The sequence below is a fragment of the Equus przewalskii genome, chromosome 4 (genome assembly GCF_037783145.1).
Source record: "Equus przewalskii isolate Varuska chromosome 4, EquPr2, whole genome shotgun sequence".
NCBI classification, from domain to species: domain Eukaryota; kingdom Metazoa; phylum Chordata; class Mammalia; order Perissodactyla; family Equidae; genus Equus; species Equus przewalskii.
This window is the reverse complement of record NC_091834.1, coordinates 17,901,082-17,926,088: the sequence shown is the minus strand read 5'-3', so window position 1 is coordinate 17,926,088 and position 25,007 is coordinate 17,901,082. Positions and strand designations below refer to the sequence as shown.

The 25,007-nt window shown below is 45.3% G+C and overlaps 1 protein-coding gene across 1 annotated transcript in view; it reads left to right on the top strand.

Annotated features, from left to right (window-relative positions):
- PKD1L1 (polycystin 1 like 1, transient receptor potential channel interacting) overlaps window positions 1–25,007 on the top strand; it is a 116,145-nt gene that overhangs the window by 45,379 nt on the left and 45,759 nt on the right. The window contains exons 17-28 of the mRNA XM_070615563.1: window positions 252–394; window positions 1,058–1,178; window positions 4,002–4,113; window positions 6,334–6,529; window positions 7,354–7,410; window positions 13,314–13,526; window positions 14,583–14,822; window positions 16,767–16,877; window positions 16,993–17,150; window positions 18,367–18,467; window positions 22,245–22,437; window positions 24,449–24,532. Of these exons, the coding sequence (XP_070471664.1) occupies window positions 252–394; window positions 1,058–1,178; window positions 4,002–4,113; window positions 6,334–6,529; window positions 7,354–7,410; window positions 13,314–13,526; window positions 14,583–14,822; window positions 16,767–16,877; window positions 16,993–17,150; window positions 18,367–18,467; window positions 22,245–22,437; window positions 24,449–24,532 (1,729 nt within the window). The remainder of the gene's footprint in view (window positions 1–251; window positions 395–1,057; window positions 1,179–4,001; window positions 4,114–6,333; window positions 6,530–7,353; window positions 7,411–13,313; window positions 13,527–14,582; window positions 14,823–16,766; window positions 16,878–16,992; window positions 17,151–18,366; window positions 18,468–22,244; window positions 22,438–24,448; window positions 24,533–25,007) is intronic.

Here is a 25,007-nt window from a genome sequence, read left to right as displayed (position 1 = left end):
ATGCTTCATGGCAGTGGTCCTCACCTCCAGTGTACATCAGAGTCCCCTGGAAGATGTGTTAACATAGATCGCCGGGTGCCAACCCCTGGTTTCTGACCCAGCAGGTCTGGGGTGAGGCCCAGGGGATGCTGATGCTGCTAGTCTGCGGCCCACACCTTGACAACCTTATGAGGTTTGTGCTATAAAAATGGGATCCGGTGCTGCTGTAAATGTCCATCATGGCTTTAATCCCCATTTCATTTTTTCTGTAGCTTCGAAGGACAGTTTTCTAGGGAAAGCTCAGCTGTACTTGACCACCAACCAAGCTCCTCGAGACGTGGCCTGTCAGGTGCAGCCCCATCGTGGCCTCGAGGCACACACCATCTTTAGCGTCTTCTGCATGTCAGGGAGACGGGTAAGATTGGCAGCCCTGCATCTGTCTTAAAGGACTGGAGACAGCTGCAGCCCAGCAAAACCTCAGAGGTTGTGGCCAGTCTCTGGATGAAATGCTGTGGGATGCAGAGCTCAGCCCTGGGGTCAGAGGAGTGCAACGGCCTGGCTCCCCATCCTCTTGGTGTAGACACCTGATCTGCTCCTGCCCCGGGTCATGCCCAGGCTGCTCCTTCTCTCAGAAACCCACATGCGTCCTCACTCAAATCCCAGTTCAGATGCCCTGCTCTATCACCAAGACGTTTGGCAGAGTCCTCCCCTCCTGTGTCCTGTCTGTTAAGCTCCCAATGGAAGTCTGAGGTGTAGCCACATCCCTTTCACCTGGAGGAGGCCCAGAGGGTCTGTGCTTCCATGACTGTTGGGGGTCCCAGGCCCGGAGAGCACACAACCCTGAGTGACAGACACAGCTGTTGTTTGGAATCCTTGGGGCTTTGTGGAAAGGGGGGCCCTGGAGGTGGGAGGTCACCCCACGTGGGTGTGTATTCGGGGACACTTAGCTGTTATCTGCCCTGTGCCTGTCTAAACAACGTCCTCAGGTGGAGTGACAGATGCAGGTATGTGTTTATTGGGGCTGTAATTCAGTTTGTTGATCTCTGCTCTTTTTTGCTCTCTATGGAACGGATCGTAGGACTTTCGTTATGAATTTAGTTACCAGATAGGAAATAATGCCAAACGCACTTTGTACCATGGGAGAGACAGTCAGTATTACTTTGCGCTGCCTGCTGGTGAGCCCTTGGACGATTATAAAGGTAAGTCCTGGTGGATTTGTGTCACTGACTACGCTTACTTACAGCCCCAAACCTTTTCCCCTGGTTCCAAAAACTAAAAATGGTTAAAACTATGTCTCCAGAAAAGAAAATTCTTATTTATTCATCTTAATAAGTTTAATACTTTTTAGTTTAGGTTGATTACCTACTTTTTAGCAGAAAGAACATTAGTAATATTATAAATAAAATTAAGTTTTTATGTCTTAAATTATAACTGAAATATAATGTGAATGATAAATGCCAAAGAATGTCTTGTATATATGAATTAAATATTTGAGACCAAGCTGTCCCTCATTTACTCATGAAATTTGTCATATCTGGTGCATCTTGCGTTAGTCATAGACTAAGCCAAATCGAGGTGCTCCCACCAAGAGGAAGCTGCGGCGGGGGGGGAGTGTTGGGTTAGCATGTGCTACTCTCAGAACAAAGTGAAGTCCTTAGTGTTGACAGCTTTCTCCTCTGACCGCCATCCCTACGGCCCCTTCCAGTCCTAAACCAGCCCCAGAAACTGCCTCAACTGAGCACATTCGAGGCGCAGCCATTTAGGAAAGCATCTGGGTCTGTAGAACCCAGCCCAGAATCTCTGGAAGTGAGAGGTGTTTTCTTTTTAAACTTCTAGATGATTCCAATGTGGAGGCAAGGTTGAGAGTCACTGATCTAGAAATTTCTTTGACTTGAGCTAGTGAGATTATTTCAGCCTGAAGTCTGAACTAGTTCATCCACCTGATTTATTTAAATCTCACGTCTCCCTTAAGCCCAGCTAAGATGTTTCCTTTTTCCTGAAACCTTGCCTGACCCCCAGTTAGAAACACTTGTACCTTCTTCCGGGTGCAGATCAGTGAAATTGAGCAGAGACGTTTTGAGGAGGACACTTCGTAACTGTTTAGGGCGGGCACGTCCACTTGGTGTCACAGCGAGCACAGGACATGTTGGTTGATGGATGGAGGTGGTTTTCACAGGCCTGTCTCATAAGCTCTTCAAGATTGAAATTGCACTCACCCTCTGTCTTCTGGAAATTTCCCTCAAAGTGGGTGCTCACCCCAGGCTCCCCCACTTCTTGGTGTTGGACATGCAGCTCTGTCCTGAGAGCTGGGTCAGAAAGGACTCACCCTTAGAGGGGAGGAAGCCAAAACCACGAGGGTATCCTTCTCGAGGCAGCCGCTTCTATTCAGACCAGGGAGGGCCCTTGCCAAACTTCAGCCTGCAGGGGCGTGTGTGACCCCTGTCCACAGGATCTGCAGACCACAGGGCTGGGTGGACATCCAAATAGAAGGACCTTAGGGCAGGGCTTCAGCTCTGTATTGGAAGAAAGGATTTCTTAGAATAAACTTGTAGAACCAAATTTCAGGCCACAGTCACACAGCAGTGTCAGGGTGAGTGACGTCACTCAGATCGTTCCAAATGAGTCCACAATGAGTTGTAATCGTCAAGATCAAAATGGTCAACTTCTATGAATATCTGAATTCAAGATTTAGAAGAGGGTAAATATAAGCAAAATAAATATATTTTAATGGATACTTAATCATATCTTGTCCCATCTCTTTCATGAAGTTTACATGGACAGCTCCAACCTGAGGTGTCAGATTTGAGTCTTGCCTGAACTCTTCTCCTTCTCTTACATTCTCAATCTCAATTCAGAGGACCCACTGTTATCTGCAGTGGAATCACTGGAGTACTTTGTAAAGTTGCAGCTTTTTTTGCAGTTAAGATTGGAGCCCACACAACGTCTACTGATTCAGAATCCTGGGGAGACGGTGGAGCCCAGAATTTGCCTGTATTGGCAATTGGGACGTGAGCGTTCATGGACCACATCTTGGGAAGAACCGACCTACAAAATTACATCCCAAATCCTTGGCCTTGTGCTTCAAGTTGAGCATGCTTTACAGAGACAGAGGATGCATCTGTGTTTTGCTTTTCCTGGGTGGTTCACACAACTGGACCTGTGGCCCTTCACCATTGGCCGTCATCTACAGGTCTCCTCACCACAAACCAGCGCCCATGTCACAGGAAGGAGTTCTAGAGTCCCCAAAAAGGCCATGTCCTGCCATGCTCCTTCACACAAACTTCCCCTCAGTCAGAATTCTTCTTCAGCTTTTTCTAGACCTGTCATATTTCTGTATATCACTTAGGAGCTGTTTAAAATATTACCCCACCCCTCGACCGTCCATCCTGGAGTTGGTGTTTCTCTCTGGGCTTCCCACGGCCCCCACTTTTACCTCTGTTTCAGCAGTCATCACATTTTTGACATGTCTGTAACCCTGAACAGTCAGGGAGATACTTGAGGCAGGGACCAGTCCTGTTCACCTGTGGCCTCTTCTACTGCTGCAGATGCACGATGCTTGCAGGTCAAATGAATAGTGTGGGACAGCATGTGAATGAATGAATCATTTCCTAACTCCTCCGGTGCACGGTGGTCACTTCTGCTTCTCCGCTCTTGTCAGCACTCCTGTATTCCCTGTCTCTCTGGCACTCACTGCCCTGTGCTGTGCTTTATGTTGGAACGTTGGGCCTCCCCAGAAGGATGGAAGGGCCTCAAGTTCAGTTCCTTCTCCTTGCCTTATTTTGGTACCCCCTGGAGCACCTATCACCATCCTAGGCACATAGATCAGCCCGACAAAGATTCTGATTATTGAATTGTTGATGGCCACAGTGTCAGCAACTGGAGAGGGAAGCTAGCTTGCAATTTCATCTCCTCCTGAGCCAGCACTGAGCCCATCTTCCATCATTCAGTTGCTGTCGGCATGCGCAGAAACATCCCTGTGGCCATTGTCCAGGCTGACCCTCCTCTGTCATGTTCCATTTCAGTCATGGTGTCCACGGAGATCACAGACGGTGAAGGCTCCCAGGTACAGCCCTGCACTGTGGCAGTGACTGTGCTGCCCCGTTTCCAAGGGAATCACTGCCCCGGCGAGGACGTGTGAGTAACGCTGCGCAGTCACTCTAGTGCAGGTCCCTGTGCCCTGGGAGATGGCCTTCCCCCAAGTCGGCAACGAGCTGGAGTAAATAGTGGCTCCAGGAAACTCATCTTCTCAGGATGGGCAAAAGAAATAGCCAGAGCTCTGCCGTGACAATCCTAACTCAGATCCGAATGCTGTCTGTGCACGTGCCTCGGAGCCTGGAGAGCACTTTCTTCTGTTTTTCAAATGGTTTTATTGAGACATCATTTACACACCATAGAGTTCAGCTATTTAAAGTGTACAGTTCCACACTTACAGAGCTGTGCAACCGTCATCATGACCGAGGTTTAGAACATTTCTATCTTTCCCCCAACACCTTGTACTCATTAGTAGTTGCCTCCCTTACCCCCAACTCCCAGCCCCAGACAACCGCTAGTCTGCTTTCTATGCACAGATTTATTGACTCTGGACACTGTATGCAGATAGGTGACACCTTGTGTGGTCGTCTATGACTGGCTTTGTTTACTTCGTGTAACATTTTGGAGGTTCACCGTGTTGTTACCTGTGTCAGCACTGCATTCCTTTTTATGGCTAGATAATATTTTATTATGGATATGCCACATTTTGTTTATCCATGCATCAGTTGATGGGAATGTGGCATGTTTTCACTTTTGGCTATTAGAAATAATGCTGTTATAGGGGCCAGCCTTGTGGTGCAGAGGTTAAGTGCGCATGTTCCACTTTGGCGGCCCAGGGTTCGCCAGTTCGGATCCTGAGTGCGAACATGGCACCGCTTGGCAAGCCATGCTGTGGTAGCCGTCCCACATATAAAGTAGAGGAAGATGGGCACAGATATTAGCTCAGGGCCAGCCTTCCTCAGCAAAAAGAGGAGGATTGGCAGCAGATGTTAGCTCAGGGCTAATCTTCCTGAAAATAAAAATAAAAAGAAATAACACTGTTATGAACAGAGGTGTAGACATACGTTTTCCTTTTTCTTGAGTATATACCTAGGAGTGGAATTGCTGGGTCATGTGGTATTTCCATGTTTAGCATTTTGAGGAACTGTCACATCGCTTTGGGAGGTACTACCATCTCGACAATATGAAGTCTTCCAACACTTGAACAAAGTTTTTCCATTTATTTAGCCTTTAATTTCTTTCAGCGATGTTTTATAGTTTCCAGTGCATAAGTGCTGAACTTTTTTGTTAAATTTAATCATAAGTATTTTATTCTTTTGAATGCTATTGTAAATGGAATTGTTTCCTTCTTTTTTTTTAATTTTTCTTGCTAGCATATAGATATACAGTTGGTTTTTATACATTGATCTTTATCCTACAACCTTGCTGAACTCATTTATTAGTTCTAACAGTTTTTTAGTGCACCCCTTGGGATTTTCTGTGCATAAAATCGTGTCATCTGCGAATAGAGTTTTACTTCTTGCTTTCCAACCTGGATATCTTTTATTTCTTTTTCTTGTTTAATTGCCCTGCCTAGAACCTCCAGTTCAGTGATAAATAGACGTGGCAAACATGGAAATTCTGGTCTTGTTTCTAGTCTAGATGTGAAAGCATTCAGTGTAATGTTAGCTATAGGTTTGCTGTACATGTCCTTTGTGAGGTTGAAGAAGTTCCCTTGTATTCCTAGTTTTTTGGGTGTTTTATCATGAAAGGGTGTTGGATTTTGTCATATAATTTTGCTAGATCTATTGAGATGATCAATAGATTTGTCCTTTAGTCTATTAATATGGTATATTACGTTGATTGATTTTCGTTCTTGAATCACTCTTGTGTGATAGACCCCACTGGGCTAGACCCCACTTGGCCATGGTGTGTCATCCGAGTACTGTGCCAGTGTCCACTCCACTGTGGGTTTGGGTACTAACTGCTGACTCTACTTATTAGGATGCTCGTGAACCTACAACCAGCTCCAGCCATGTGGTGTCTTTGTCTAGCTATGCACCATATTCCTTCATTTACCAGGATATTTCTGTATCATTCTTTTTGGCATCTTGTACCTATTTCATTTCTGATAAAGGTGTTTTATAAAATCTTGATATTATGCCTCACTATGTCTTTTTAGAATTACCCCAGCACAGACAACTCTCCTTTGAGTCATTCTGTTTCTGCTCTGACCCACCCAAGAAGTGTTTCTATAACAAATGCCATTCTGCTCTAGGTAGGCAGGCTGAAGAGTTTTGCAGTGTGTTGGAACAATTGGGATAACTCTTCTGTTTCTTTCAGATATAATTCCAGCCTGAAAACCCTGTCTACTCTGCAGCTGATGGGGAGTTACACGGAAATCAGGAATTATGTCACCATGATCACCAGGGTGCTGAGTCGCTGGGCTAAGGAGGACAGAAGTCCCTCGTGTGGCCAGTGGTCACGAATACAGGATGCATTAATTTCTTCAGTGTGCAGATTAGCTTTCGCAGATCAGGTATGGCCCAGAGCAGGGCGAGTTCAGTGTGTGTAAGTCTGTTTCAGTGTAGAAGGGCCTATGACTGGTTGGCTCACCAGCAAGTAGTCCTGCTTATGAAACACAGTCAAACAACGAGACCAGGGGCACCAGGCAGCGTGGCTCTGATGCATGGCTGTGGCCTCTCTTGCCTGCTCATGTGCCACACAAATGAATGCTGCCGGTTTATAAAAGAAAGACTGATATAAGCCGATCATTACTACTGATAATTCTGTAAGTAAAAATTATGTGAATCTAATCTGATTTTGTTTTGTCGGCAATCATATACCAGAGAATTAAGTTGATGATTATGTGCAACTTTAAGGAAATGACCATATATTCATGTTACTGTCCTGGCTGACAGTGTTTCTGCAACTCCTGTCATATCATTGTCACTAAGAATGTTCGCATCTAAGAATACACCTTATTTCATGGTAATCATGACACTTTCACTTGAACTAATATATTTTCCTCCTCCATCTTTCTCTCTTATGCTTCTCCAAAGTTTCACTGGGCGCTGTCTCCCTAGTTGCTCTTCCCTCATGGTGCTTTCCTGGGCAGGGGGGACAGCGGACACCCAGAGGGGAGATGCTGCACTTGGTCACTAGGAGGAAAAACGTGGGAGCAAGGTGGTGGTCTCTCCAAAGAATGTTGGCATCTCCTGGTCTCTTAGCTCAAACATGGATCTGCTCTGTTTCTACATCAGCAACCTGAATTGTGCAGCTTTAGACCAGATGACCTAATGCCTCTTCCCTCTCCTTTTTTTTTTTTGTTTGTTCGTCTGTTCGCTTGTTTCTCCTGGTCAGGAAGAAATGAATGATTCTGTTCTTATGTTGAGGGACCTCATACACTTCCCTAACAAGGTGAGTGCTATTTCTTTCCAGGTGTGTTTTCCTACTTTTTCACATAAGTATGAGGACCTTGATCAGTTCTTCAAGAATATACTGGGTAGAGTTATTTTTGACACTTAAATTAGAAGCATGACTTTCCCTAAGAATTTATTTGAATAGCATTGCCCACCTCAAATCATTGGTGAAAAACTTCTTGCTTCCAGGTCCATCCATGTTGTTGCAAATTGGACAATTTTGTCCTTTTTTATGGCTGAGTAGTATTCCATTGTGTGTGTGTGTATACGTGTATATATATACACCACATCCTCTTTATCCATTCATGTGTAGAAGGGCACTTGGGTTGTTTCCACCTCCTGGCTATTGTGAATTGTGCTGCAGTGAACATAGGGGTGCATATATCTCTTTGAATTGTTGACTTCAAGTTCTTTGGATAAACACCCAGTAGTGGAATAGCTGGATCGTATGGTATTTCTATTTTTAATTTTTTGAGAAATCTCCATACTGATCTCCATAGTGGCTGCACCAGTTTGCATTCCCACCAGCAGTATATGAGCATTCCCTTTTCTCCACATCCTCTCCAACATTTGTTGGTTTTTGTCTTGGTGATTAGAGCCATTCTGACTGGTATAAGGTGATATCTCATTATAGTTTTGATTTGCAACAACATGGATGGACCTGGAGAGTGTGATGTTAAGTGAAATAGCCAGAGACAGAAAGACAAACACTGCATGATTTCACTCATATGTGGTAGATAACAAATACATGGATAAAGAGAACAGATTAGTGGTTACCAGAGGGGAAGAGGCTTAGGGGATAGGTGAAAGGGACAAAGAGGCACATGTGTATGGTGATGGATAAAAATTAGACTCCTGGGGGTGAGCACGATGAAGGGTATTCAGGAATTGATAAAAAATAATGTACACCTGAAATTATACAATGTTATAAACCATTACAATCCCAATAAAATTACTTTAAAAAAAACCCAAACAGAACAATCATGAAATTTGGGCTTCATTATCCTAGTAATAGAAACATCAGTGTCTTCTGGAATAGAGATTGTATAATAGAAAAAAAAAACCTTCTCTCTTAATATAGAAATTTGAAAACCCGAAATAGAAGTGGATTAAAACCAGCGTTATCCATGCCACACATACTTTGGGGAAGGAGGTTGTTATTTATTATTAATCTGCGGTGTTGGGTTTTCCCATCCTCGCCACTTCTCTTTCTCTCAAATCTCCAGCACCCTCTCCCCGCTCTCGCTGAGGTCCTCACTGCACTGACGTTGGCAGGTGAGAAGAGAGCCCATAGAATCCCTGTCTCCACCACCCTGCAAATCCAGTCACGGCCTGGCCTGTCTTCCAGGCCCCCCTTGGTCACCATGGCATGGATGTCCCTACTCCCATTAGGGGCTCACCCCGTTTTTGTGCTCAGAATCCCATCTAGGGCCACGTCATGGCCCCTCGTGTCAATCTTGGGACTGACACCCCCTGGAGTTGTTCAGGGCCCCGTGTGGCTTCAGTTGACAGTCCTGCCTCCCCTTTTGCCTTCTCTGGGATTTATCACCTTTACTTTACTGCTTTTTCCATTTCTCCTTCTCTGCTGGATGGTCCCGAATGTGCTTAGAGTCTCACTTACTTAAAAAAAAAAGTCCACCTGGGGCCGCGCCATGGCCGGGTGGTTGAAGTTCCACGTGCTCTGCTACAGCAGCCCAGGTTCACGGGTTTGGATCCCAGGTGCAGACCCACTCCACTCGTCAGCCGTGCTGTGGAGGCATCCCACATACAAAAAATAGAGGAATATTGTCCCAAAGGTTAGCTCAGGGCTAATCTTCCTCACCAAAAAAAAGTGCCTCTGGTGCAATTATACTGTCTCCCAGCCACCACGTCATTTCCATGCTCCTCCTTACAGCAGAACATGTTGAAAGTGAGTTCTGCCTTGCTGTGGTCTCTACTTGCTGTCACTCGTGGATTTTTAAGCTACCAAAATCTGGCTGCCATCTCCACTTCAACAGCGAAACAGCTCTGTGCAAGTGCCTGAAAACCTTGGTGCTGCCAAATCCATGCATGCCCTCCTTGCTTGATTTTCTTCTCTGTCAGGGACGTTCTGTGGGAAGCGCACCTCCTTTTGGGCACAGTCTCTTTGGCCACTGTTGGCTCCTCCCTGTCTACTTTACTTGTTCGGTGCCTCAGGGTTGTGTTCTGAACCCCAGACACTTCTCTGTCTCCACTTTCTCCCTGGGGGGTTCTCATCACATCCTTCTACATTAAATCCAGGTGATGATGACTCTGCACTTTATATCTCCAACCCAACCTTCTCCCAAGAGCTCCAGACTCATCCACATAACTGCCTACCATTTCCACATGGCCATGGGTGTGCACCTCACAACCAGGGTGGGCAACAGAGCTCCTTCCTCCACTCCTCGCCCCGTCTCCTTCCTGCCCCACTCATCCTGCTTTCCCCGTTCCAGAGAGAGCAGCACCTTCCACCCCCAATCTCAAGTCAAAACCCCAGGTGCCGTCAAAGACTCCCCCCTGTTCCTCATCCATCAGTTGTAGTTAAGTCTTGTCAGTTCTTCCTCAGAAACATGCCTAGAATTTTCCTACCTCTCTCATTGCCACTACTTCCCACTCTAATCTAAGCAAACGTCACTTCTCACGCTGGCTGACAGTCTCTGACTGTTCTGTCTGCTTCCTCTCCTGTCACCATACTGCTTTCTCCACACACAGCAGCCAAAGGATCATTTTAACAGCCTGAATCAGTGAATGCCACTCCCCTTCTTTAAAGCTCTGTGTGACTCTCGTTACCATGTAATCAGATCTAGACACCTCGCCTGAGCTGTTCCACTCCTTCTGACCTTTCCCTTCTCCTCTCTTAGTTTTTCTCCCCTAACCACCCATCAGGTGTGTTTAGCTCAGGGCCCGTGCAGTTGCTCCATGCCCTGTCCTTGGCCCTGAACAACAGAGAGCTTTCATTCGAGTTCTCCGCTCACATGTCACATCCCTGGAGAAGTCCTCCTTGATCTTCAACCTGAAGTCACCCTCCTCCTCTTGCCTGATTCTCCTCCCTCAGGACTTTCACAGTCGCCAGCTGTCTTATTCATTTGTCTGCTGCCTCACTGCCCTCGCTGGAGCATAAATCCCACGATGGCGGGACCTTTCATTCCCATTCACCATGACTACAGCCGTGACACTAGTGCAGCTCAGAAGACAGGTGGGGAATGAATGAATGAATGAATGATACGGATGACGCTGTCACTTCTTCCCATCCCTCCTGCCTGAGTCACAGCGTCATCATCTTGAATTGCTCAACTACAGTGACCAAGATACTGGATAGGAGGGCTGACCTTCCTGTGGCAACACAGTCTCATACTTGTGCCAGAGCTATCTTCATAAAAACACCTCAGCTCATGTCGCTCATTTGCCTTAAAACGTTGATGGCTTCCCAGTACTTTCAGGATAAAACCCAGTTCTACCACATCTCATGCCAGGACATTATGTGGCTCCAACTTACTCTCTGCCCTTCACCTTGCACATCTCTCCGGGTATCCACCCTCCAAGTTCCAGTCACTGGATGTTCCTTACATCCCTGGAATAGTGTGTTTTCCCTTAACCTGCAATGATCCTGCCCCCTTCCCCTGGGAAAGCAGTATTTTCTCCTCTAGGCTAGATTCACATACCAGCTTCTCACCTTCTCCATGAAATCTTCAGAGTCCTGAAGGCAGAGTTTGTTTTATTCTGGACAAATTTGTGCATGACTTTGTTATAGCACAATTGGAGTATACTTTGTTATAGTTTGATTTGTAATTATTTCTTGCACACCTGTCTTCCAAATCTAGACTGCTTAGCCTGCTAAGGTCACAAGCTGTATTCGGTAAAGAAGTGTTCACAGCTGTAACAGATAAGCCCTGAAATCTCAATGACTTAACCCAATGGAAGTCTATTCCCCCTCCACACACATTCCTTGGCATGTGTTGACCAGGTGGTCTTCCCGTGGTGATTCAAGGATGCCAGCTCCTTTCATCTCCTGCCACCAGCACCTCCACTCTGGCTTCCTACATCAGCAAGTAGGGCATGGAGAAGCTGCGCCACTTGATGATCTTACTTGGAGGCACCGTACCTCACTCTCCTCTCATCCCTTAGTGAGAACCCAACTCAAGGCCACACTTGGATCCCAGAGGCCTGGGAAATGGAATGACTTCCCAAAATGACCCTGCACGAGGGTCAGGGAGATGAATCTGGTGGAAACCAAACATCTCTGCACAGGCCCCTCTCTTGCCCTCTGTGCACCCAGGAGCTGCCCACAGTTCTTAGCTCAGAGTGGTGGAGAAAACTGAACATGATTATCATTCCCAAAGTAACCATTTCTGATATTTTTTGTTAAAAAAATGGCCAGTATAAAAACCACACCAGGGGGCCAGGGCCAGTGGCACAGCGGTTAAGTTCTCACGGTTCTGCTTCGGTGGCCCGGGATTCGCTGGTTCAAATCCAGGGTGCAGACATGGCACCGCTTGGCAAGCCGTTCTGTGGTAGACGTCCCACATAAAATAGAGGAAGATGGGCATGGATGTCAGCTCAGTGCCAGGCTTCCTCAGCATAAAGGAGTGGACTGGTGGCAGATGTTAGCTCAGGGCTAATCTTCCTCAAAAAAAATAAAAACCACACTGGGGTTTCTTTAACATGTGGTTTTAAAGAACATGATGTGTTCTTTATTGCAATTGTTTTAGTTTACATAAAAGATTGTTCTTTCTATTTTGAGTCTATTTTGATGATGCCATCTGGATATATGGGGCATTTAATAGTAGTTTCAATGTATTTCCAGACTAGTTTAATTTTATTATTGATGAAAGAGTTTGATTTTAGGAAGAATTTCTAAGGCATATTTTGCTTAAATAAGCATGACTATCACAAAGTAGAATCTTAATTTCAGCTCATTGGATATGCATTTATTTAGCAATTCTAGGAGCTGCTGAGGCACAAAGAAGGAAAAGCTTTAGTCCCGGCTCTCGGGCACTGATGGATGAAGCTAGATGTGGAAACAGATAGACTTCAATAATGGGCCAAGTCCTCTCATTAGGAGAATGACAAAATTCTGCAGAAACACAGGCATCGGTGCAGCCCATTTTGTCTGGTGGACATTTGAAATTGTTTTTAAAAGATAAGTAGGAAAGAATCATTAATTCTGCTCTGCATGGTGATGGCATTGTGGCCATGTGTCTAGGAAGAGTTCTTATCTATTAGCAGTGTATACTAAAGTGTTCATTGATAGAAATACCTGAGACTTGCTGTTAAATATTTTTTTAGATGTTGAGTGGATGATAGAAGAAAAAATATTGCCATTGAAGGATGCTTGTTATAGCTGAGTGATGGGCATATTGTACTACTACACTGTTCTCTCTACTTCCATGTATGTTTGAAAATGTCCATATTAGTTAGAAAAAGAGAGAGAGAAGTAAGATTTTGCTAGCAAGGACAGGGCTGAGAGCATTGCAGAGAGGGGATTGTATGGTATCAGGTAAAGGCCTAGAGTATTTGGGAGGAGGAAAAGGGTCTGTGGCTTGGGAACAGCATGTCCACAGGCAGTGGGAGGAGAGGATGCTGCAGAGAGAGATGGGACCAGTTCATCAAGGGATCTGTGAAGTGGTTGTTGGGGTTCAGACTAAATAGCATCTTAGCATAAAGGCTGTTAGAGAACATTTATTTTTCTTTGCTCATTTTATGGGTCAGAAAACAATATCAAAAAGTGAATTGTTACTTGTGAAGTTGGCCAGTAATCGGCTAGACGCCAGACCTGGACTTGCGTCCAGTTGTCTTGAGCCCTAGTTCAGTGATTTTAATTTCCAGTAGTAATGAAGGAGGCAAGAGTGTACGCGTCATGTGCCGTGAAACATTTCATTGACATCTTTTCTTTTCACATAGTTAAGCTTCACAAGCGCAGTGCTCATCATCAAGTATGCCCGGGTGCTCCGGGCTCGAAGCCCCCTCTTGGGGAGGTTTGTGGTGGACAAAGAGCAGATGCTCGAGCTCATCCTTCTCGTCTCCGGGGTCTTAGAAGCCTCGGACCGAGAAAAATCGAGGAATGCAGACTACCCACAAGACGAAGGAATTAAGGTCATCTCGGACTTATTGTTAGTAAGTCAGACTTTTTCTTCATTCGTGACAATGCAACTGTTTCCCTTCCCCAGGGTGTTAGCCTGTATTTGCAGCTGTTTCTAGAAAGCAAAAGTATAATTGGTTCCTGAGGTGCTGTGTTTATTATTCTGGGTGGTAGTTTGGTATTTGGAAAGTTTCACTTTGAATTTTAAGTGTTTCATGGGAATATGAATATTATCACGTTTCAACGACACTTTGCTTCTGTTCTATTTTTTCGGTTTTGGTTTTCATTTGGGATGTTTGGGATGGTGTTTGACTTAGAAACATCACTTCTCAGGACACTTTCTGTTCTTTGAGAAAGGAAGTGAAGTAATGCAAATGATTTCTAACATGCATTAATTTAAAAAGCGGCCCTGCTGATATATAACTGCTGAAAAAAAAACCCACCAACATTTATTTCATTTATTTCTGCCACGGTAACTATGGGAATTGTCTCAGGGATCACAGGGTTTTTTCTCTATAGGAAACCGCCAGTGCTTTCAAGAGGCAGAAGTTAATAGGCACCTTTTGTCTCTCCTCCCCTCCCCATTTATCTTTCCTCCCACACAGACCTTCTGGTTTATTTAACTGATAGTTAGTATAATATTTGGGAAATTAGAGAGTTGATAAATGCTCAGTCTAAACCTAGTAATAGCAACCATGATTAGCAATTAATACATTTGGAAATATTTGCTGCACACCCAGCACCCACCCTGCCCTAGGCCCCAAGGCACTGCACTCAAAGTTATGGTCAAGTCCATATGGTACTAAAATAATCACGGTATCCAGACTCCCTTTGGGTGGGCTAAGAGATCCCAAGGAGCATAGGAGTTGTTGCAAAATGAATAAAATGTTGAAACAAAAGGAGACAGTTGTGCTTTACTGTTCTCTGGCATTCACGTCCTTATACCCAAATCTTTGCTCAGGAAATGAATCCAAACGACCTTGAGAAGAAGGGCTACCTTTTCAGTTATTTTCCGCCTCTCCCTGGTTCTGGACTCAAGATGGCTTCCTCGAGTGCACTTTACATGTGGGACTCTGCCTGCTCTGTTTCAGGACCGCCTGTCTTCAAACAGCGAGCGTCAGCTCCACATTAGCACTGGGCAGATGGAGATCCTCACGCTTCTTCATCATGAGCCACAGAGCTCCGTGCAGAGCCTGGGCCCCATCCAGGTGCATTTACCCGGAGACCTGGCTGGGCAGAGTCCTGCTGGGCCTGGAATGCAGAGCCCATGCTACGTTAGCCAGCTCATGCTCTTCAAGAAGAATCCGTATCCAGGGGGACGAGCTGGCGAGGTACAACACGACAGCTGACTGGTCCCTTCTAATGATCACCTCACATGTGCAGTAATTGTGCTTTGATGATGAAGAGAGGGACCAGGGAGCACATTGCACCTGTTTTTCAGTTCCAAGAGAGGGGCCACTTAGAACGAGCTGCTATTTCTGCGTATCCTGGAAGATCACAGTTTCTCCAGAGAATCTTAGCCAAACTAGGTTTCTCTGGTGTGTGGGTAACTGGGCCCATGAGTAGTTCCTGTGGGGCCATTGTAACCCATTGTCAAGGAGTCAAAGGCCTGAGTGGGGTAGAGTATGCGGCACAGCGACTGTGCCAGGCATTGCAGTCAGTAACCTCCTGGTTTACTCGTTCTGAAATCAAATGAAGAGTAACCCGAATGAAACGAGAAGGGGCTAGTGTGGACCTGCTGGAACCTACCTCTTTTCTTCCATGCTCAGATGACAGATCCATCTAGGCTGGACCAGCCAGGGTGGCCGCTGGGTCCCTGGGAGGTTGGGCAGAAGAAGGGCCCAGAGTCAGAGGGGGTGTGAGAATGGGGAAGTCGGGAGGACTGTGTTCACTTGGTGATCCTGTGAACATCGGTTCACTTCCGCATGTGGAAACCACATGAATGATCCCAGATTCGCCAGGAGCTGGGAAGGCAGGGAGCCAGCATTGTGTGTATTTTCTGTACCCCTAGGTGTGCTCCAGTACCTGGCTCATCTGGGCACCTGATAAATTTTTGAGGATAAGTGTACAAATTCATGATACACATCTTATTTTGGTCAAAAATACTCATCATGGGGCCAGCCCAGTGGTGTAGTGGTTAAGTTCGTGCCCTCCGCTTTGGCAGCCTGGGGTTCACTGGTTTGGATCCTAGGCAAGGAACTACACACTGCTCATTAAGCCATACAAAATAGAGGAAGATTGGCACAGATGTTAGCTCAGGGTCAATCTTCCTCAAGCAAAAAGAAGAAGATTGGCAACAGATGTTAGCTCAGGACCAGTCTTCCTCACCGAGAAAAAAAAAATCCTCATCATATAAAGCATTTACTTTTTTTTTTTAGGGAGCTAGAAATGGCCAATCAGCATATGAAAATAATTCAAACTAACAAGGAATAAAGAAACAGAAATTAAAATGACTTTTTTAACTTACAAAAGTGTAGTTCTTTAAAAAGACTGACCTCTGTGGAGTGTAGTGAGTGAGAGAGCCAGGGTGTCCACTGTGTAAGCTTTGTGAGAAGCACTTTGTCACAGGCACCAGGAGCTTCAAATACCCGGACCCCATCATTACACTTATAGAAATCTGCACCATGGAAATGAGAAAAGATTTATTCAAAGGAAGATGTTTTGTTTTATTTATTTATTCAAAACAACATTATTTATGATAACCCGAATAAAAATATACCTAAATGTTCAATAGAGGGGTGCAGTTCACCAGTTATTTAAATGAATTATGCTAATCCATATATAGCCAGTTAGAATTATGTCAACCAGGGAATTTTAGTGACTTTGGAAGATTTTATGCAAAAAACTGTAGAGCACTAAATTGCTCAGTATGTACTCAGTGCATCGAAAAATTTCAAGTGTGACATCTCCAGACAGGATTTCTCTGAGCCGTGGTATTATAGCCAGCTACACTTTACTCTCCTATATGCCTTCCTGAGTATCTACATTGGCAGATACTTCTTTCTGTATGAGCTTTTAAGGTAAAAACTAAAAAATATTTTTAAAAACTTCAAAAATTATTAATTTTAATGAGTAGCAGTAATGAGGCATTACATTGTCCCCAGATCCTGCCATTCTAATTGGTAAAACTAGCTGTATTTTTCTGCGTTATCCCCAACATCAGGACCATAATCTCTGCTACTGTAACAGCAGCATCGCTAGACATGGTCTCCTGATTCTCTCACTGACATTGACGGCTGGCTGTCACCTCTCTGAGGCGGTCTTTGTCTCCCCAGATGGGCAGAGTCCTCCACCTCTCTCTGTACAACTGCTCCAGCAGAAGACCCTTCAGCAGACACCGGCTGAGGAAACCCGTGACCCTGGAGTTTGGGGAGGAAGGTGGCCCGGTAAGGAGAGCCTTTGCCAGTCACCTCTGCTGCATTTCAGCTGCGCTGGCTGATTTTTAACACACTTATTTTTCCAAAGGCGAATTTTCCTTACTTGTTTTTCATTTGATGACAGGATAATAGGAGAAATAGCAGCACATTTGTTTTGCTTCGGGATAAAGTGAATTTTCATCAGTTCGCTGGGCCTTCTGAAGACCCCCAGGAATCTCTACAGATAAGAATAGAATTTTCTAAGCCTGTTACAAGAGCTTTCCCGGTCATGTTGCTGGTAAGGTGCGTTGTGGCTACCGTGGTAACCAGGCTGTAGAAGGAGACGTCGCCCTTGCGAATGTCTTATGAAAAGATTAGGGAATGAAACTGCATTTTAAAGCAGTCATGAGGCTAATTATCCAAAGAAATTATGTTATATAGTCTACTGTTGAGGGAATAAGCTTCCCTACTTCTTTTTTTTTGAGATTGGCTTCCTGCCTACTAAGTTTATTGGAGTGAGAAATAACTGAATTGTCAGTGATAACACAGATGGCCTCGTTTGGGAATCTAATTCTCTCTCACAGTGTAGACCTGGGCCAGAATTCTCTTATTTTTTATTTCTTTTATTTTTTCCAAAAGAAAAAACTGTGTTCAAACTGATATTTCTGAGGAGACTTGATAAATGAGTCATCTTTCTTGGTGAGGTTGAGCCTGTGAAATTGGGTAGGCCCCATTTTATGACTGAGTTACACAGGAACACGAAAATGAGTGTTGAAAAGCTTCTTTGGAATCATGCGGTAACAACGCTAGTGGAAACCAGCAGTTTTTAGAGTTTGTAGCAGGTCCGGATGGGCAAAGGATTCTGTTGGAGAGCGTATTCTCTCCTCTGAGTCCCCACCTATTTCGGCCACATGAGAAGGATTTCAGCTTTTTGGGGGGCACGTCAGCCAGGTATATCCTAGGCGGGCAGATAGCCACACAGCACTCAGCACGGGGTTCGGTGTAAACTTGTTGGCTCGACTCTCATTCCACCATAGGAGCAAAGCCATTGAGCGTCCGAAACATGACTATTTGCTTGAAGAGTTTGGATTTTAACTTAATTCTTTAGGTCCCACACAAAAAAGATGAATTGGTTCCAACCAGTTTCTCAGTCTCACAACCCTGTGCTTGCTCTCCTCCGTCTGTCACTTCCTGACTACTAACCCTTCCCGGGAAGAGGTCACATCTGGGCTGCAGGGCATGCCTCTCCAACCACCTGGAGCCTGTGCTGTTTACTCCTGCAAACTGGGCTGGTTACGGTTTTAGTTTTGTACTGAAGTTTTTATTTTTTAGTGAAATGAGAAATGAAAGTGTCATGGAGTTCTCACTGAAAGACTCAGGGGTGCCGTGGAATAAGCATTTAGTCCCAGTCGGCCTCCTTGTAGTGAAAAGGATGTTGGCACAAAATTGTCTGATTAAAGTCTTTGAGAGGAAAAAACAACACAAAACTAGACATCGTTGCTTTGCTTTTGTCTCCTAGGTTCTCTGAGAAACCTACTCCTTCTGATTTTCTTGTGAAACAGATCTACTTCTGGGATGAGCAAATCGTGCACATTTACGTGCCTGCTGTGTCACTGAAAGGTTGGTGGACAAGCTCTCCTGTCACTCTGAAAGGAAAACACCTGCTAGGAGATACGTTTGCAGAGCGGGGCTTGATTTTGTTCATGACAAAAGTGTCAAGCTGTTTCAGAGGAAGAACACACCTGAACGCAGTCTGACCCGGCTGGTTCTGCAGCCGTGTGGGACAGGCTGCCCATCGCCAGGCCTCTTGTGGTCCCCATGAGCTGAGTTCCCTCTCGGCTACTCCTCCTCCTCACCAAGCTACATGTGCTGCTCCATCATCTGTGCCTGCAGAGCCTCCCCTTCCTCACCTCCTACTGACCTCTGCTCACCTTCAACACTCTCCTTTCACCTCTCCTGGTGGACTGTCCTTGACCCCAGGGCGTATCTGCCTGTGCTGTTCCTATGGCACCTTGAGGTTGCCTCTCCTGTTGGCTGCTCTGCCTCCCCCAGTGTCAGGGACTGTGATCCCGAGGCTCTCTCTGCAGCTTGCAGGACCCCTCTGTCAGTGCACACCAGTGGTGGGCACAGAGCATGCCCCTACACCCTGAGGTGGCTGTGTGAATTGGTTCTGGGCTCACCCCCTAATGGGTGGCCCCTGGTTTCTTCGGCTTCTGAGTCTCTGTCCTCCTCTGAAGGGCAAGAAATTGAGGCTCAAAGTGCTGAATGAATCCACACTGGACTATAAACACGCTTCAGACTGGGCCTGCACACTGTGGCCTTAGCATGGAGCATTGACAGTCAGGTGCACGGGCTGTCCCGTCCTCTCCATATGCTACGTTTTTATGGGATATGATTATTTTCCTCTCAGAACCAGTCTTCACTGCTATTTGTTTCTTTTAAAAATAGACCAAACATTGTTGTTAAGCAAATTCAAATTATCAATGGCAATTTAAAAAATTTGGCATTTGATGTTTCCTTTCCCACAGTATTTTATTGTGAGAAATCTCAAACTGACAGAAAAGTGGGGAAAAAATGAACACAAACACTTGCATCTGTTTCATCTAGATTCGCCACTTGTTGGCGTTTTGCCACGTTTGCTGTATCTGTGTGTGTGTGTGTGTGTGTGCATGTGTAAGGGGGGGTGCAGCTCTTTGGGGAGAGCCATTGGAGAGAAAGTTTTAGACACCACGTCCCTCCAGCCTTCAACATGCATCACAGAAAAAGGAAGATATTCTCCTACTTAACTCGACTCCACTCCACTAAAAGAATCAGTGTCAGTTCAAGACCCTTATCTGCTCTGCGGTCCACAGTGAAATTTTTGCAGTTGACCCCCAGTGCCTTCTATAGCTCTTTATATTTGTGATTCAGAATTAAGTCAAAATTCATCAGTGCACTTCATTGCCATGTGCTTGTGATCCTTTTAAAATCTAGAATATCTCCCCCATTTTATGTCTTTTTTTCATGACATTGACTTTTTCATGAGCCCAAGTCAGTTATGTTTTGAATGTCTCATATTCTGGACTCCTTCCTGTCTCATGATTAAATTCAGTTCCCGGCTGTTTGGTGGATAACCCATAGGCGATGCCAAGTCTCGTAATTGGGTTAAGGAGATAACCACCCATCTATCCATTGTAATAGAACATTTTCCCTTTGTGGTTAATTGGGTGGTACCTCCTTTCCCTGGAACCTTTAACCCTGTGGTTTGGGCCTCCACTCGTGATGCAACGCAGGTTGCAATGGTGATTTTCTGATTTCATCACTAATTTAGCTGGCATTCTTCAGTAAAGAACAGCTCCTGTCTCACTCTCTCACTCTTGCTTTCTTGTCTTGATGAATGCACAGATTTTTTAAAATCAGTGTATTTAGTTCATTTCCATCATTTTAGTGTCATTTTTTTTTTTTTTGGTGAGGAAGGTTTGCTCTGAGCTAACATCTGTTGCCAATCTTCCTCTTTTTTTTGGCTTGAGAAAGGTTCACCCTGAGCTAACATCTGTGCCAGTCTTCCTTTATTTTGTATATGGGTCACTGTCACAGCATGGCTTTCAAGTGGTGTAGGTCTGCGCCCAGGATCTGAACATGTGAACCTGGGCCACTGAAGGAGAGCACACTGGATGGACTTAACCGCTATGCCACGAGACCAGCCCACTACATCACTTTACTTTTTGATGCTCAGATTGTTCCAGTGGGAGCTCCCTCAAGATGCTTCCTGAATATTTTTGACATGACGTCAGGAGTTTTCAGGTGCTTCCTTGCCTTTGGGAACACCAGGGCACCCCAGGCATATCCACACCTTGCCTGCCCTTCCTGTAACCAGGCATTTCTTCACGAGCCTCAGTTTCTTGATAGGGAATGGCATTTAGGATAGAAGATATATGCACCAAATGTCATTGTTTCTAAGCCAGTTCAGCATATAGATTCAATAACTGCGTGTGCGTGCATGTGTTTCTTTTTGGGAAAATACGCCTACATTCGCACACACACATTCTTATTTCTCCTGTTTCTTACATTCTTTTGTGGTGTGCTTTTCTTACTTAAATTATTCATCTGGAAATCACTCCATACATATTCATTCATCAATCCCCCGGTTATTTCTTACTGCTGCAGCCTCTCCACTGCACATGTTTATTCAACCAGCTCCCGTGTACGCACGGGGCACGCTTGTGCAGATACTGTAATGTACTCAGGCGAGGAGTGATCTGCAAGGTACGTTCCAAGCCATGGCATTTCTGGGTCAAAGGGGGATGCGTGTGCAGTGTGGGGAAGTATTGCAAATTCCCCTTCAGCTGTGCGGGAGAGGGCCTGTTCCCCACAGCTTGGCCAACCGAGTATATTTTCAAGCTTTTGAATATTGCCAGTTGGAAAATTGAGAAATAGTAGTTTTAATATGCATTTGATATTATGAATTGCGCATTTCTCATATGTTTGAAGGCCATTATCTACCTTTTTTTGGTGAACTGTTCATATATACCCATTTTTCCACTGAGTTTGGTTTTTCTTGATTCATATAATTTTTTGGCTTTGTTTTTATTGGGATTTTTGCCTTTCAAAAGTTTTTTTTTAATGGCAAAATTTATCTTTTTTTATTACTTTTTTTTATTACTCCTAGATTTTGAGTCATGTTAGAATTCCTTCCTTATACCCAGCTTATAAAAGAAGTCCTTCATGTTTATATTTTCTTTTAGTATCTGTACAGTTCCACTCTTTTACATTTAAATCTCTGGTTGGTGATTTTTACTGTATGTGGCATGAGATAAGGATCTAATATCATATTTTTACAAATGGCTAATATCTAGTTGTCCCAACATCATTTATTAAAAAGCTTTAGGGACACATTTTAAATAGATGTAATGTTAAATATTTTTGCTTCTAAACATAAAAATTATCCAAAAATGATAGGCTAAAACCACATGGTTATTGTGTCCTCACCAGGGTGGCTGCAGACATAGGACACGCAAATATTTGGCAGGCTGGCTGATGGAGCTGAGGAGAAGCAAGGAAGGGGTCTGGGTGGGAGGTGGAGAAGCTGACTCCACTCTCTTGCGCCCCCAGGGCAGTGGCGTGACCCGTTCAGCATGTCCGGAGGGACTCAGGACATAGGGAAGCGTTCCCAACACTCTGCTCCCCCCTCTCTCGCCCTGAGATGAAAACCAGCACGCCAGAGCTTCGACTGGACGCATTTAGTTCAGGGTTTAAGTGCTGGCGAGAAGAAGCGGCCGGCACTCACCTGCTCTCCCAGGTCCCACCCAGCTCCCACTCCTTGTCCCACTGTGTTCTGCTCCATCTGTATTTGGAATGAGTAATGCCTTTTTGCAAACTTTAGCTTGTGTTTCTTAATTTATTTTTTTCTCTTTTTAGACACCAACTTGGGATATTTATCCTTACTAGATGCTGACTATGACAGAAAACCTCTGAACAAATATTTGGCCAAGTCAGTGAATTATGCCGTGCATTTCCAGTGGATCCGATGCCTGTTTTGGGACACAGGAGAGTGGAAATCTGAAAGTTTCTCTCCACAACCAGGAACTTCTCCAGAAAAAGTGAACTGCAGGTAAAGACACACTACTGAGAAAGGATTTGAGATTTTTAGTAAGCGACTGCCTTTCCTCCCGTGCTTGGCGCAGCGCCTGGAGCCCTCCCTGGCCTTGTCCACCTGTAAGGACTGGAGCAGTCTTGTTTGTCGACTCTGTCGGCACATGCCTCCTCCACCTTCCATGTCAGCCTGGGCCCTGCGATATTGCACCTCCGGAAGAGCAGGGTCTGGTTTTCCGGTTCTCTTTGTCCCCGCCCCTCCCGAAGGTGACCAGCATGGAGTAGGTGATCAGCAAATGTTGCTGGAGAGATGGTCGATGAGTGAATGGTAGTACCCATGTTGATTGGCTGTTCTGGTAGACATCCGATGGTCTCCGGGTGCTCGGTAGTGAGGCAGCCGACATCCGCTGGCGCAGCTCCCCGCCCTGTGACTTGTGCGCCCATCCCCCCGTCCACAGAAGAGTCCCTCCCAGCACAGGTGTGAAGGTGAACTTTGTGATGCAGGGAGAGTCTCCACACAGACCGGGAGCAGCCACCTCAGGAGTTTTGGGTCTGCCCGTCATGTCACTAAACTAGAAATTTTTTATCCTCTAGCTGCAGAACTGACAATTCTGTCAGAGGCTTTTGTTGTTGCCTTTTCATTAGAATAGAGAATAGGGGGCCGACCCCGTGGCCGAGTGGTTAAGTTCGCATGCTCCCCTGCGGAGGCTCAGGGTTTCGCCAGTTTGGATCCTGGGAGCGGACATGGCACTGCTCATCAGGCCACGCTGAGGCAGTGTCCCCCATGCCACAACTAGAGGGACCCACAACTACAATATGCAACTATGTACTGGGGGGATTTGGGGAGAAAAAGCAGAAAGAAAAAAAAAGAAGAAGATTGGCAACAGTTGTTAGCTCAGGTGCCAATCTTCAAATAAAAAAAAAAAAGAATAGAGAATAAACAATTATTAGGCATATTTAAAAATAGGAATAGTCATTTCCTTCTTAAGAAAATTTGTCATAAAAACTGCATTTTGTGGCTGCCTTTTAGGAGGCGAGTATGTCCAGATTTTACCACATATCAGTGCGATTCATCAGCCATTGATTGCTTTTCTTATGTCGCACTCTTTAATTTATATTATGCCATTGCTAGGAACACATCAAACTTATTGAACAACAGTGTTACGAATATTATGAATGAACAATGTTCATTCTCCGTTGCATCCTACTCGCTGCTACAGGGATGAAAATGAATACAACATGGGACCTACCTGGAAGACAATGAGGCAGAGAGATTTTATTGTTAAGAAAAGTGAGTGTTGGGGCTGGCCCCGTGGCCGAGTGGTTAAGTTCGCGCGCTCCGCTGCAGGCGGCCCAGTGTTTCGTTAGTTCGAATCCTGGGCGCGGACATGGCACTGCTCGTCAGACCACGCTGAGGCAGCGTCCCACATGCCACAACTAGAAGAACCCACAACGAAGAATACACAACTATGTACCGGGGGGGGGGGGGGGGGCTTTGGGGAGAAAAAGGAAAAAAATGAAATCTTTAAAAAAAAAAGAAAAAAAAAGAAAAGTGAGTGTTGATGATGGTTGTCATGGCCAGAGTCCCAGTGATGGGACACCTGCAACGCTAGGACTGGCGTTCAGGGACAGGCACACAGAGTCTGATGGGTTTCCCAGTTGTTGGTCCACAACTGGGCTGTGACTTGACCCTCACAGTCTCTGGCCTTGAGTTGACTGTAGGGGTCTGTCGTCATCAAGATGTCCCCAACAGACTCCCAAGTCCATAGTGAGGACAGCTCATGTCCCAGGGCTGACGCGGCGGCTGTGTGCTCAAGCCTCGGACGTGAAGGCATCTGGTGTATCCTCAGAACAGAGTCCCTCATTCTAACTTGGGTTTTAGCTGAATATGTTAAACCGGGTCTAAATCATAAAGCTGGAGTTGTTGGAGCTCGTCATCCTTTATGTCCTTCCTTTAACTCGCTCACCATCACACTGTAAACCCTGCTCTCACCACACACTTGGAGACCTAACCCCCATCTCCCCTCTAGCTATGACCGCCTCGCAGCGTTCTCTGTCACAAGAAGAAGGCTGAATGCCAGTTTTGAAACGAGTGACATTTCCAAGTTACAGGGGTAAGTTCTGTTTCCTAAATCAAGACAAAATTTTATTTACACTAATGCCCAATGCAGGATGCTCACGTATAATTCAGCAGATGCTGGAAATCCATGTTATTTAGTACCATTTTGCTTTTTGGAATCTGCATATTAGTAATACTATATAGTTATCTATGTCTGTCTGTCTATACTTACATTCACTGGGGTCAGTCTGATGGCACAAAGGTTAAGTGCGCACGTTCTGCTTCAGAGGCCCAGAGTTCGCTGGTTCGGATCCGGGGTGAGGACATGGCACCATTTGGCAAAGCCATGCTGCGGTAGGCATCCCACATATAAAGTAGAGGAAGATGGGCATGGGTGTTAGCTCAGGGCCAGTCTTCCTCAGCAAAAAGAGGAGGATTTGCAGCAGTTAGCTCAGGGCTAATCTTCCTCAAAAAACAAAAAACAAAAAAACCCCAAAAAACATTCACTGACAGGAGATGTATAAACGCAA